Source organism: Oncorhynchus clarkii, chromosome 2 (assembly GCF_045791955.1).
Source record: "Oncorhynchus clarkii lewisi isolate Uvic-CL-2024 chromosome 2, UVic_Ocla_1.0, whole genome shotgun sequence".
Taxonomy (NCBI): Eukaryota; Metazoa; Chordata; class Actinopteri; order Salmoniformes; family Salmonidae; genus Oncorhynchus; species Oncorhynchus clarkii.
This window is the reverse complement of record NC_092148.1, coordinates 46,811,069-46,826,519: the sequence shown is the minus strand read 5'-3', so window position 1 is coordinate 46,826,519 and position 15,451 is coordinate 46,811,069. Positions and strand designations below refer to the sequence as shown.

At 41.2% G+C, this 15,451-nt stretch overlaps 1 protein-coding gene across 4 annotated transcripts; it reads right to left on the bottom strand.

Annotated features, from left to right (window-relative positions):
- Positions 1-501: 501 nt before the first annotated feature.
- LOC139368613 (RNA binding protein, mRNA processing factor 2a) lies at positions 502-15,029 on the bottom strand. 4 transcript variants are annotated; one of them, XR_011627002.1, is made up of 9 exons: positions 14,483-14,993; positions 7,187-7,264; positions 7,003-7,041; positions 6,672-6,734; positions 6,005-6,155; positions 5,086-5,234; positions 1,819-1,891; positions 1,524-1,575; positions 502-1,443 (listed from the first exon to the last, which is right to left on the bottom strand). XR_011627002.1 is itself a non-coding variant. In XM_071107708.1 (8 exons), exons 1-7 carry the CDS (start codon positions 14,537-14,539, stop codon positions 1,826-1,828), a joined length of 603 nt encoding a protein of 200 aa, XP_070963809.1. In that variant the 5' UTR covers positions 14,540-15,029; the 3' UTR covers positions 502-1,575; positions 1,819-1,825. The 4 variants fall into 4 exon arrangements, 2 of the variants coding, with proteins under 2 accessions (XP_070963809.1, XP_070963795.1); XR_011627000.1 differs by having other exon boundaries at positions 5,071-5,234; positions 14,483-14,980; XM_071107708.1 differs by having other exon boundaries at positions 502-1,575; positions 14,483-15,029.
- Between the last annotated feature and the right edge of the window lie 422 nt (positions 15,030-15,451).

Sequence of the window (15,451 nt, the reverse complement as noted above, 5' to 3'; positions counted from 1 at the left end):
TAGTATGAAAGCGTCAGTCAAGTTATTCTGCTAATTATTTTAGATTGCAAACACTCCTCACTAACGACAGCATATTTTTACTATATTTTCCAGTAAAAAAAATAAAAATAGGCCTAATCATGGCATATCCCCCCCTTTTCACAAAGTACTGTCTGCAATTCAACCACTACATCATGCACATGCACAGTCTAAAGTTTGCGGGGCATTAAGCACATTCTCACATCAGTTTTTATTAATGACAACTTTTGCGTGAACTGGCACATGTTTGAGTAGATTTTTTAAAGTTACCATTTAAGTCCCCAGAGCACTACAACTGCTCCTACGCATTTATTATAACAAAGACCCAAAGGCTAGAATGAAATGCAATCCAAGGACATCATGGGGGACCACCAGAAACCAAAAGTGGCCAATTCAAAGTGTACATCTATGTTCAGATCCATCATGTTCCATCCTTCAGTTTAGAGGTAACATTTGATCAGTCCCTTAAAAAAAAGAAAAAGCTTCAGATCAATCCATTTATTATCCAGTTTCACATTCTGAATGATCAGCATTTTGTTTTACAGCAATCTCATGTTAGCAGTCCATGTACAGTAGCAGTTCTGACTGCCACGGTCAGAATATTTCAGTATTTAACACCAAGCCAAAGAAAATTGCACTTTTGTTCTACTTCAAAACAGGATATTATAGACAGGATTCAACATCCATCAAAAATAACACCAAAGAAACCCACAAGGGCAGACTAAACATCAACTTATACAGATTACTTCTTTAAATTGCACAAAAATGCATAAATACTCATTACACAAATGTACAAAAATACTTGTACTCACTTTTCTGTTCAAATATAATCTAAACAGACAGATATTTTGGCAAAACTGGGTCATTAGAGGTTGCATTCAAAAGGTCCACGGTTACAGACAGCGTCAGCATTCTTGGACAGGTTTACAGTTAAAGATCAGAGGAAGAAAAAGAAAACCCAGTGCATACATTATCCATTCTGAACAAAGAAAAAACAAAAATTACAAGTAACAAGATGTCTGCATCTACTTCGCAGGTAACATCGTAAGCAACTCAATCCAAGGTAATCTTCAAAGAAGCGAGACTAAGAATAATGAAAACATACTGTAGGGGTCCGCCGAGACCTCTCGCTATTATGGCAACATAAGCAATACGAAATGACAAAATGTTTGGATTTCTAATTCATGCCAAATACCTCAACATGGATTGATTGTTGAGTCCCACCCACATCCAATAGAGAGCAGCTTGATAGTTTCAGCACACAGTTAGGTCCACTTCGAGAAAAGACTGCGCACACTTTTTTTTGGGGGGGGGGGGGGGGGGGGGGGGCTGTACCGTCAAAGGCCAAAAAGTCAGATTGTCTTCTGCTTCAGATTGTCGTCCGCAACATGTTTCCACGGTCTCAAAATCCTCCTCTCCATTTTTCTGCGAGGAAAGCAACATCGGTAATGCACCTTAATGTCCGTTAAATAAACCGGATTTAAATTCAATTGAGTTCAGAATACCTTTACTCTGCTCTGAGGGGAAAAACAAAAACCTTCAGGTACTGAATGGGATCTGGGGAGAGCGAGAAAACAGTTTAAAAACATTGTTTTGCAAGTCCATACAAATTAGCCAACTGAAAGCCTCACGTGTGAAAGCTCAAGAAATCATGACATGAGTCTGAAAGGGCACCCACCCTATTCTCTTCAGTGCACTACTTCCTATGTAGACTCTTGTCAAAAGTTGTGTAGTAAGTAATAGGGTGCCATTTCGGATGCAGACAGTTTAGCTAGGCTTCTTGGGATGGGTCATACTTACTAAACACTTAACAGAACTGACGGGATTTCCATCCTGGTTGTGAGGTTTCAGATGGGGACGGGTACCAACGCATCTGGGGAATACAAAGCAGACTTAGAGGGCACTCCAGCAGAAAAGCCCATGCTTGGGTCATGTTCCGCATTTGATTTATTAGACAAGGTAGTCTCTCCCTGTTGGTCCGTTTTCTTCCATGTGCTGCCTAATGAACACAACCCAGGTGAAATACTGGCCTAGTATTCTTCTGATCACCTTAACAGAGACAAAATTACTTTCAGGGTTACCAAATACTTGGTTATGTGAATATTGCTTCAGACACTTTACAGACATTCAATTGTTACAGAGTATCCATTGTTTGTTCGGTCAATAAATCTGATTTACACAGCAACAGAGTGCTCCTTTTTCTTTATTCTCCCGGATAGTCACCAGTTGAAGTATCCTGGAGTAAGGAATGTTTTAGCCACAGAGGTACTAAAAATGGGGAGAACAGCAGAAATAATCAAAACAGGATCTAGTCTGGGGGTGCTCCAAGTTCAAATAATTGACTTTCACTGACAAGACATTTAACCTACAGTACAACTCCACACGCCAGAGGGCATTAGTGTCAGTCTACTCTACAAACCATCCACTGAGCTGTACAGGAAAGCTACTGTTTTCAGACCCAATTTCTGTAGCTTTCACCACATCGCCATTAGTTGTTTTCCTGTCCCCCATTGGACAGTGCCACGCATCAGACCTTTGTGTTCCAGCCAAGGGCACCGGTAGGAGAACACCAGACAATGTGTTCAGCACTTCCATACCCTGTGGTCATGTTGCATTCTTTTTTCCCCCCGGAACGCGCCCCTCAGAATGCCCCACATTCCTCGGGCCCCGCTGGGCTTGGAAAATAGACTTAACAATTAACTTCCTATGCAAATAGAATGAGAGGGAGCCTGTTAATGTATGAGGGAGCCCATCAATGAGCAGCCACCATTGTTGGGTCAAAGTTCAAGTAGCAGAGCTATTAGCCACAGGGGGAAGTTTCCCCCCAAGGAACAGATAACAGGAGGCTGCTGAGGGGAGGGAAGCTCAAATGGAGTAAATGGAATGGTATCAACACCATTGCATCTATTCCATTCCAGACATTACTAGGAGCCCGTCCTCCCCAATTAAGGTGCTACCAGCCACCTGCAATACAAATCTAGGGGATCAGCATCTCCCCTAATCCTAACCATTAGTGGGGCAAATGCAAAACTGTCTCAAGATCAGCATCTAGGGGTAGCATCCCTCTATTCCTATCAACTGTGAGGGAGGTGGTTTTACTACAGTAAACAGAGCTACAGGGTGTGCAGGCTTTTGTTCCAGCCAGCACTAAACAAGGCAGATCTAGCATCAGTTGTCTTTTCAATCATAATGAAAAAGAGGGAGGGTGAGGCTGAGCTATTTCCCAGATACCAGTGTTCACAAAATGTAGTTTTGGTGCTGGGCTGTTACTCGCCGTTTATCATCTATGCATAGTCACTTTACCCATAATGTACATATTACGTCAATTACCTCTACTAACCTGTACCCCCGCACATTGACTCTGTACTGGTAGCCTTGTTACTTAAAATATTTACTAATGTTAATGTTTTTTTTTAACTCTTATGTTTCTGAAAACGGCATTGTTCGTTAAGGGCTTATAAGTAAGCATTTCAGTTTGTTGTAGTTGGCGCATGTGACAAATAAAATCTTATTTGATACAAATGCATTGTAGTTCTCCAGGACCAAGGTTGGTGACTACTACAAATACACAGCATCTCATAAGTGAACTTGTGGAATTTGGGGGCTTAGCTCTGCAGGCGCTACACATTACATAACAAAAGGCCCTCTGACCTAAGACTTTGATTACCTATGCACATTGAGGGGAATGAATGATGCATGGATGCCCTCATTCACCTCACTGAACTTTACAGTTCGCAGTTACTGAGATTTGACTGCACTTTCACCTTTAATGGTCTCTTTTGCAGCCGGCCATCGACATGATATACTGTGGTTTCCAGGAAGGTTTCCAATTGGTGTGTATTCCACAACTATTAAGGGAACAGTTAGTACAATGCCACCCATGGAAAACTGCAATTGAATGTGTGAGTGAGAAAAGACAACTGCATTCCCTTAAACCAGAATATTTGTAAAAGCAAAGGGAACAGCTACAGGGAACACAACATGCCCAAGACTTCAGGTACACTGTAGCCCTGAAGTACAGAGTCAGGATGATATGTGCTGGCAGGTAGAAAACAGTCAACCCCTACACAGCTTTGACCTTTAACTCGCATTGAGTTATTGCTACGGCAATTCGCAGGAATGCCAGAGCCAACCAAACGATTGGTCTGCTCACCGAGAGCTGGTTCGCAGGACAACCAGTCACAACCGATTAAAGGTTTACAATGAACATCATTTAGAGTCATACCACTCTAGTCACCAGAGTGATGAGACACATTCTATTATCTTACAGTATAAGAATGTATGATATTGTACTTGTGACAAAGCCATCAAAATGCATATCTAGGGGCGAAGCAAGCAAATTAATTTAATTCAACAGATTCCCTACACAAGAAACACGAGACACCCCGTATTTAATGACACCTCATAATTCCATGTATCATACTTGAGGGTCAGAGTTCATTGTGAATAAAACAATGCTCTATCTGAGCAGTGCTGTCAAGACTGTCCTCACTCACTCGTTTTAGGAGGTCATAGAAACAGCCAAAACAGTGAAGAGGTTTAGCTAACGTTTTACAGGACTTTATGGGCAACAGATTCACTCAACGACCAATGCATAATCCAACCTGAGAGCCAATTAAAAACAGATTTTCTCTGTTGTGATCTCTTAGCAACGAATCCCGTGCACAGGAATGTTGTTGTGAGGAATTTTACGAAAGGAGTGAAGCAGACAGAGGTTGGACCCTTATTTTACTCCACTGGTGTGGTTTCTTACAGTATGCAAGACAGGCAGTCAGCGGGCTTGGCAACAAGCCCTCCCAAATGCGCAGAATGGATCCCCTGTCATGTTGAACAATACAGTGTCAGGTTGTGCATGTTTAAGGGTGGATAAGCTCACTACTGGTTCCTTATGTCAGACGATTGAAATGGAACTATCAAGAATGATTATCCAATTTTATTTGGGATTGAGCCCAATCCTGATGTGTATCCATGCATGTTCCGCAATCATATGCTACACATATAGCAAGGGATGGTAAATGAGAGAGAGAGATGTTGAAGGGGCAGTAGACCCACCGGTTGGTCCCTCACCTGGGCGTGGAGGGCTGCGGCAGCAGCGGCAGCGGCCGGGTAGGTGAAGGCAGCATGGGGGAGCCCAGGGGGAAGCTCCGTGGTGTACAGTGGGTAAGGGGCCCACGCCTCGGGAGAGGTCGGGATCAGTGCTGCCCCTGTTAGGTCATCTATGGAAGAAAAAAAATATGCTCAAATGCATAGTAGTTCTGATATCAATTTGGGAATTTCTTGGAGGGGGGGGGGGGGGACAAAAAGATAACTTTAAGGAGATATCAGTTAGCATCTTCTCATTTCAAAAGCATTTGCTCCCTTTTGGTGCCTAAATGACTCAGGACAATGGCCATGTTTAAAAAGTTGGAAAACGTAACTGGCCTCCAGATGATTTTTGAATTAACGGAATATGTGTGAAATCAAGTTCCCAACCAAATTGTTCACACCTGTGTAAATATGTTAGAGCAGTGATCCATGAATAAGGGCAGGAGGATGTATTGGGTCAAGTATTCAAACTGGATCCATGTCCTGCTAGTCTGACTAGAACAATTATCTCTTTCACCGTGCCTTACTTCTGGGGGACCCGTCAATGAGGATGAGAGCCGAGACTATTTAAAGTGTGGATTTAACAGTGTTTGGGGGAGCAAAGCGCAGGTGCATGGGATTAAAAACCCTGGTGCTGCAGATTAATTAATAACCACTGGAGGACCCCTCATAGTCCTGGTTCCAACAATCAAGGTGAATTTAATTGAAGTGAAACATTGTGCACTACCTAGTTGTGCCTGACCAGCCGAGATAAAACTACAATCTACTTGAGGTGTAGAGGTGAGTTAGTTGATCCAGCATTGTCTGTAGTGCATATTCTAAAAGGAGAGGGGGGAAAGGAGGATTGGGGGAAGCCTATGTCCGCGTGGTGAGTGTTTCTAGGGTAGAGCCGCACACTTACATGGGTCCCGTGCAATGAAGTGTGCTCCTAGAGCTGGGTGGATATTTGAGGGGTTCGGTGTGGCCATCAGCTTACTCTTTGCCATCTTCGTGTTGGCTTTAGCGAACTCTAAGCGCAGGGTCTGGGGACTCTCGGGGTCAAAACGGATCCCCTAGAGAGAGATAGTGAACACTGTAAGGGGGTGGTGGGACTATTCTCTGAGAAGAGGTGCAAAGTGCTCTTTAGTCTGCTCACATGCATGCAGGTCAAATTACTGTACCACAGCAACTCTTCAGAAGAGCCCATTGAGGAAAACACTTATAGGGAGAGGGGGTTGGGGGGGTGGTAGAGCTTCTGGTCAATATGGAAAAGGAGGCCTTTCAGTTGACTGGTTATACATGACTACATTAGTTGAACCATCGATGTAAAATATATCACAGTAAAAACAGCCATCTTGTCACATTTCAACTGCCTTATGGTAAGTAGAGAATTGAGTCTTCCGTAGTGGGCAGTCGTGACCCAACAATCTTGCATATTGGAATTGAAGTCAAGGTCAACATTCAGTTCCTATGTCAAGGTGTCAACCTGCAGTTCAGCATGAAAACAAATCCCCAAAGGTTGAAGAGGATTACTCAACAATTCAGGGATAGCCTCACGTCCACTTATTAATGGCTGAATGACCGCTTACATTTAATGCGTTCTTCGCAGCTTCAGCACCTGTCCGGTTGTCAAAGGTAACAAACCCGACAGGCTGGAAGAGAGAGCGAGAGAACAGAGCATCAGAGACAATACAGGGAGAAGACTGATGACTCTTAGATTGGCTAAAAGGTACACTGTTACATTTCCACATGCAAACAATGGTGTCTGTTAGCAGCAATAATGAAGGAATGAACCAAAGGAAACATCTAATATTTAGGCTACTAGAGCATCACTTGAAGGTATAAAATTGCAAGTTTACAGTACAATCAACTACAAGCATCCTCACTCCCTTTGTACCTCAGATATGGACATAGTCTCACCTGCTTTGAAGTCAACTTAATAAGGGATCCTTCATAACCCTGTAAATGCAAGTAAAACCACAAACACCTTGTAAGTCACAAGAACACCGAACTTGACAAGCTGGACACACTTATTAAGCATGTCAATAAGGTGAATCAGGAAAAAAGTAATAGTTCAGACATTTGGCAAAATATTCTGGCCTACCTTGAATGGTCTGAAGAGCAGGTAGAGTTCCCGTGGCTTGATATCAACTGGAAGGCCGCTGACAAAGAGAGTTCGTACCTGGAAACACAAAATGCTAACTTGAGACACACGCTACTAAAAAAAGGTCAGATGAGGTTGCCATAGTAGGGTATAAAAATCACAAGAGATCATCCAAGAGTGAGGGTTGAAGCAATATGCATACCCCCAATTTAAAACCTGGCTATGCTAGTTATGCTTTGATTTTGAACATATTTTGTCCTGGCAACAGGACTAATGTTTTTGGGGTTCAGAAACCAATGTTTGAGTTTATTTTATATTTTTTAACTAGGCAAGTCAGTTAAGAACAAATTCTTATTTTCAATGACAGCCTAGGAACAGTGGGTTAACTGCCTTGTTCAGGGGCAGAACATTTGTACCTTGTCAGCTCGGGAATTTGATCTTGCTGCAACCTTTCAGTTACTAGTCCAACGCTCTAACCACCAGGCTACCCTGCCGCCCCGAGTGAGGCAGGCATGGGATAGAATGAAAAGAGCAAGACTTAACACCCTTAAAGAAACAACCCTACTTTGATTCAAATGAGCTAAGTTTATATGTTCAATAGTTATAATTTGTCAATTTCCTTTTTTATTAGCTCAATAGGTCAAGTAGCCTATTTCTTATGTAGCTTCAAATTCCAGATAAGTTGTGTTATGTCAAAATGCATGAAGAAGCCAACCAATGCACATGAGAAGCAGAGTTTACTAGCTGAAGCACAGACGCCTCAGAAGAGGTGTACATTTGATATTGAAAGCGAAAATCTAGCAATTACAACTATCAGCATTGATACATCCATTTCAATTCACAACAATGAATACAAGTTGAACTTCAGGCTTAATTTGGGTACAGCTTTGAGCCTTTAACACTCACTCGGCACCTTAAAAGGCTACAGAAGCGTGTATATTGCCTTGTGTGAAGTCACCCCAGCTGTTTAATTTCAGGTTTTCCATTCTTACCTTCTGTAGCATTTTTCACTGAGGCTTACTTTAGAAAAAATGACATTTTCATAAATTTCACCAATGTACAGGTATTCAGAGACTTCTGCCAATGTACAGCTAATCTGTGAGAATGTTTTTTTTGCACTAGATAGGATGAGAACAAGTGAACGCCAGGCTTTCGAAGGAATAAATGTGAACACCACCTAGGGCTCATATTAACAGGCCTTTTGGGGAAATTATGGCAACTTCAGCCAAAGGGAACTGATACTTGTTAAATTGAACCTGCCGATTAAACACAACAAGGGTGAATGGCATCTAATTTTAGACCAAATGGGCATCACAGATTTCAGACAGAGGATGTGAGGAATCAAGAAAAAACATTTAGAAAGGCTATTTCAGAACCTAGCCAAGTATATGGTTGAGGTTCCTGGACATTAAAAGGGAGGCTAAGGATGCGTGCACACACAAAAGGCAATACCAAGAGATGCGTTTTCCTTATTTCAGGACAGAGGGTAATTTCCACCAATACACTGGAAATTACTCAACACTTCAGACACCATGAGTATATTATTCCTGGGAGAACACAATCAATTGATTTTCTAACAAGGGTAATTACGATAGCAGCACAGTAACTAACACCCATCTAGCAATTCAGAGAAAAAAGTTCATCTTAAAGCTGGAATCAGTAATGGTGAAACTGCCACACCAATTTCCAATATTACAACAACGGAAAACAACGAAGACTTTGCCCTCAGAAATCATTGCATGAGCGATAGAACAGCAGATTATGTATTGCGTTTAAATTTTTTAAACCACAATTCTAAAAATGGTCCTCCCCTCAGTTTCATAAACTAAAAAAAGAAGGTGCTGGGGTGAACAGTGCGCCGTTTCCCGTAATGTGGATTCCAGCTTTAATGCGTGCAATGTTCAGATGGTAAATTAAAATACAGATCTCATTGCAGTTTGTGAAGAAATTCACAAGTGACATTTTGCACACATTTTCTACTCAAATTAAAATGGTTGACCTTTCCCCTAGGGCCGACACTTGGGGTAAGGATTTGATTGGTATGAGCATTACAGTGAAACTTCTCCCTAAACTACCAGGGGGAGCCATTACCATATTTCATCCTTTCAGATCTCCACAAGTGTTTAGGGTTTAGTTGTCTATTTGAGATTGGGCTGTAGGCTACAGGTACTGCAGCCTTAGAGATTACCTGTACACTGGAGGATATTTACAGCAGTAAGCCATATGAAACAAGAACAGTACCACTGGTCCAAAAGCTGACTTCAGATCACCGAGGACAAGTCTGAGGATATAATGACTACTAAATTTTGTTTATCCGGTAAGACAAAGCATAATGAACTGAAATCTAGGTGTTAACTTTGAAGTAACATGAAACTCACCAAAATAGTCATATTCATCCAATTATTCTACAGTCACTTCATTGGCTTTTGACAAAAGATCCAAAAAGCATACAGGGCCTGTAACATTTCCATGAGCAAGGTCGCAACAGCCTCAGCACAATGGGTAGCTTGAACTCAAGTGGAAAACAAATTATTATACTGCCTCCTACTGGAGGATTTTACATTGGTTTTTGTAGGCGTAATTGCTTGACAGGGCTGGCAGTGGATTCAAGAGCTTCCACTGGACCAAAGCTGTGCAGTTTCATCACTGTAGCAATATATTCAAGGGCCAAGGCTGGACAGTAAACATGCAGATTAAACGATATACAGTACCACTCAAGTTTGGAAACACTCATTCAAGGGTTTATTTTTTAAATATTTTCTACACGGTAGAATGAAGGCATCAAAACTATTAACACATGGAATCATGTAGTAACCCAAACAATGTGTTTAACAAATCAAAACGCATTTTAGAGTGTCCAAAAGTAGCCAATCTTTGCATTAATGACAGCTTTGCACACTCTTGGCATTCTCTCAACCAGCTTCACAAGGAATGCTTTTCTAACAGTCTTGGAGTTCACACATATGCTGAGCTCGTTGGCTGCTTTTCCAACTCATCCCAAACTGGGTTGAGGTTGGGGGATTGTGGAGGCCAGGTCATCTGATGCAGCACTCCATCACTAATTCTTGTTCAAATAGCCCTTACAGTCTGGAGGTGTGTAAGGCGATTGTCCTGTTGAAAAAAAAAATGATAGCAGGACTAAGCGCAACCCAGATGGGATGGCGTATTGCTGCAGAATGCAGTGGTAGCCATGCTGGTTAAGCGTGCTTTAAATTCTAAATAAATCACTGACAGGGTCACCAGCAAAGCACCCCCACAGCTCCATGCAGAGTTCCATTCATCTACCCTGCGTCTCACAAAGACACAGCGGTTGGAACCAAAAAGGACAGATTTCCACCGGTCTAATGTCCATTGCTAGAGTTTGACACAAGTCTCTTCTTACTGGTGTCCTTTAGTAGTGGTTTCTTTGCAGCAATTCAACCATGAAGGCCTGATTCACCCCAGTCTCCCCTGAACAGTTGATATTGAGATGCATCTGTTACTTGAACTCATTTATTTGGGCTGCAATTTGAGGCTGGTAACTCAAATGAACTTATCCTCCGCAGCAGAGGTAACTCTGGGTCTTTCCTGTGGCGGCCCTCATGAGAGCCAGTTTCATCATAGCGCTTGATGGTTTGTGACTGCACTTGAAGAAACGTTCAAAGTTCTTTACATTTTCCTGATTAAGACATGGTCAGTCAAAGTAATGGGCTGTCGTTTCTCTTTGCTTATTTGTGCTGTTCTTGCCATAATATGGACTGGGTCTTTCATCAAATAGGGCCATCTTCTGTATACCACCTCTACCTTGTCACAACACAACTGACTGGCTCAAATGCATGAAGTAAAGAAATTCCACAAATGAACAAGGCAAAGTTAATTGAAATGCATTGCAGGTGACCACCTCGAAGCTGGCTGACAGAATGCCAAGAGTGTGCAAAGCTTTAATCAAGGCAAAGGGTGCCTATTTGAACAACCGCAAATATATTTTGATTTGTTTATTTCATAGTTTGTGTCCTCAATATTATTCTACAATGTAGAAAATAGTACAAAGAAAAAGCCTGGAATGAATAGCTGTCCAAACTATTGACTGGTACTGTACACAACCGATCAAAAGTTTGGGGTCACTTAGAAACGTCCTTGTTTTTGAAAGAACATTCTGTCCATTAAATTAACATCACATTGATCAGAAATACAGTGTAGACATTGTTAATGTTGTAAATGACTATTGTAGCTGGAAACAGCTGATTGTTTATGGAATATCTACATAGGTGTACAATCAGCTGTTTCCAGCTACAATAGTCATTTACAACATTAAACATCTCTACAGTGTATTTCTGATCAATTTGATGTTATTTTAAAAATGGACAAAATGTGCTTTCAAAAACAAAGAATTTCTAAGTGACCCCAAACTTTTGAATGGTAGTGTACGTCTCAAAGGAATCCCCACTAATAGATAGCCCTCATTAACATTTGTCATTTAGCAGGACTTACAGTAGTGACTGAATACATTTTTATACTGGTCCACCATGTGAATCGAACCCACAACCCTGGACATGCTCTACCAGCCACGCCACACAGGACATGTCATTCAGTGCATTCGGAAAGTATTCAGACCCTTTGACTTTTTCCACATTGTTATTTTACAGCCTTAATCTAAAGTGTATTAAATTGTCAATCTACACACAATACCCCATAATGAAAAAGTTAAAACCGATTTTTTCAAATAAAAAAATGGAAATAACACATTTACATAAGTATTCAAACCCTTTACTCAGTACTTTGTTAAAGCACCTCCGGCAACAATTACAGCCTCAAATCTTCTTGGGTATGAGGCTACAAGCTTGGCACACCTGTATTTGGGGAGTTTCTCCCATTCTTCTCTGCAGATCCTCTCAAACTCTGTCAGGTTGGATGTGGAGCATTGCTGCACAGCTATTTTCAGGTCTCTCCAGAGATGTTCGATCAGGTTCAAGATTTTCAAATCAAGGATCTGTACTTTGCTCCATTCATCTTTCCCTCGATCCTGACTAGTCTCTCAGTCCCTGCCGCTGAATAACATCCCCATAGCATGTTTCCACCGCCACCATGCTTCACCGTAGGGATGGTGCCAGGTTTCCTCCAGACATGATGCTTGGCATTCAGGAAAAATAGTTCATTTTGGTTTCATCAGACCAGAGAATCTTGTTTCTCAAGGTCTAAGAGTCTTTAGGTGCTGTCTGGCCACTACCATGAAGGCCTAACTGGTGGAGTGCTGAAGAGATGGGAGAACATTCCAGAAGGGCAACCATCTCCACGTAGGAACGCTGGAGCTCTGTCAGTGATCAACACCTCCCTGACCAAGGCCCTTCTCCCCCGATTGCTCAGTTTGGCTGGGCGGCCAGCTCTAGGGAGAGTATTGATGGTCCTTAACTTCTTCCATTGAAGAATGATGGACACTTCTTGGGGACTATCAATACTGCAGAAATGTTTTGGCACAGTTCTGGAGAAGGGTACCTCGACACAATCCTGTCTGAGCTCTACGGACAATTCCTTCAACCTCATGGCTTGATTTTTGCTCTGACATGCACTGTCAACTGTGGGACCCTATATAGGACAGGCATGTGCCTTTCCAAATATATTTGCACAATGTCTAAAAAACCTTTTTTGCTTTGTCATTATGGGGTGTTGTGTAGATTAAAATTTATAAAGTTATCAATTTTAGAATGAGGCAGTATTGTAACAACTTGGAAAAAGTCAAGGGGTCTAAACTTTCCGAAGGCACTGTAAATCACATTGAAGCCACAATCTCAAATTAATTTAGCCAAACAGCAGTATCACCACTTTTTTACTATAAAGCTAAGAGATGGGGCTGGAGAAACTACTCAAATTCATAGATTGAGCTATGGATGCAAAGAATGAAAATCCATGAGGTCAAGTTTAACACACTGAAGCTAACAGTATAAATTGTTTACAATGGAGTAAAACATTTCAATTTTCATGGGGTAATAGTTGTCCTATTAAAGCTCATTCGACATAGCCTACAATAAAAATGTTTAACCTTTATTTAACTAGGCAAGTCAGTTAAGAACATTCTTATTTTCAATGACGGCCCAAACTGCCTGTTCAGGGGCAGAACGACAGATCTGTACCTTGTCAGCTCGGGGATTTGAATTTGCAACCTTTACTAGTCCAACGCTCTAACCACTAGGCTAACCTGCCGCCCCAAATAAGTCTTCAAGAAACTATGGGAATATTTAATTATAAACTGGGTAGTTCAAGCCCTGAATGCTAATTGGCTGACAGCCGTGGTATACCACAGGTATGACAAAACATTTGTTACTTTGGTAACCAGTTTATAATAGCAATAAGTCACCTTGCTAAGGGCTGTATCCAGGCATTCAGCGTTGCGTCGTGTGTAAAAACAGCCCATACCCCCTGTGCCTTATTGCTTAAATGACCATTGAATAGCAGTAATTGCAGAATGTTCCAGTAGGCCTACTTGTAGATTATGTGCAGTGTGTATTTTGATTATGCATTACCTTCCCCATAGTAGTGAAGTAGCCTCCAAAACACGCTGTATTTAATAAAAACGCAGTTGCAGCCAATTCATGCTTTAAAAAATATTGGGGAATCAAATGTTCAGCAATTAAGGTCTCAATTAGGAATGGAAGACTAAGCTGAACATACAATCGAAATTCAACCTTTTTTTTCCTGAAATGCTCTCAAGGTCAAGGTTGACTAATAAAACGATGAGATTTCCACAGGCTGTTTGCAAATAATATTTCGACTTCAGAAATCCTCCCTTTAGTTTGTAAGTAGTGAACTCTCGTAAACTCTGCCTTTACAAGACGAAAAAAATTGTAACTCACATTGAAGCAATATGTGGTTTGATCGCACGCTGGCTTTCCCACAAGGTAGCCAGCCCTACGTTACAGGTGTGTCGCATAGTGTCAATCCACCTAAAGAGTCAAATGCGATGCTAAAAGGCAACGTGTTTTTGGTATATTGACTTGGTCAAAAATAAAACAAAGTACTGTTGAAGTGTGAAAACCGTGAATTCGGAGTAATTTCTTTAAAAGTAGCCTCATTCCTACTTTCAAATCCAACATTTGGATTTATATGGCGCAATTTAAAAGGCCTACAGACGTGTAAGATACAACGAAGGTAGGCTACAAAGGAAGATACATGAGCTACAAGTTTACACCCTATGCAAATCAGTCTTAAAAATGGAATAAGACTTCTTGGAATCCTCAGACCTGAAAAAAAGCGATAAACACAACTGACACGCTCAATAAAAAATGTGCGCAACAAAACACCAAGGACTAATCTTCCCCTTACCTCCTCTTCCAAGGATACAACATTGTTGTTCGGCTCAGAATCAGATTTGAGACTCATTATGTGACTTTTGCGCTTCTTTGTATAAGACAAAAGTATGTTTTCCCTGTTGGTAGATTTTTCTCTGAAGTGCTTTAAAGTTGCGGAAGAAATCTTGGTGCCGTTTCGTGAGACTGCAGTAAAAGGGTGACCAGGTGAAGCCGTGCTGGAAAGCCAAAAGTATCCAAGGAACCACAAAATAAGTTAAACTAAAGGTGAAATAGTGGATAGGTGCACTGTGAAGGTGAGAGAAAGGTTAAAAAAACAAGTGCTCTTGTTTCCCCCTTGCTCACATCAAGCTCGTTTGCGTCAAAATGAAATAAAGAATTTAAAAAAGTCGACCTAGGAAAATCTTTAACGTGAGGTGTCCACGCCGTTGTCCCTCGTCCTCTGCTTTGCAATTTGCTCATCAATTACATTAAAAGCCAAAGCGAATGACTTGCACTCATCTCTGATAGCTCTCAGCTTGTCCAACAAAGCCCAACCCACTCCACCACGGTCAATCACAGCTACTTCAAAAAGGAAAATGAAAGGTCCAATGCAGGCGTTTTTATCTTGACATCAAATCATGTCTGGGTAACAATTAAGTACCTTACTGCGATTGTTTTCAATTGGTCAAAAATAAACAAACAAAAAGATTTTTAGCAATAGCAATTTCTCAATTTTTTGAGAAATTTTGCTAGGAGTGTCTAGACTTTTTTTTTTCAAAGTACAATCCACGTTATTACAAAAAATCCGATTTACCGTCATTTGATTTTAGTAGCTTATTTCGTTTAACATATTTTGAAGTAAATACTAATTTTGTCACATTTATGTGGTAAAAAGGGGGCAGTACACCAACATTTGAAATGTACTGAATTTTATTGAGAGAAAAAAAGCGATTCATCCATTGATCCTAAGAGACATTACCAAAAATGTGGCTCAGTTTCCATT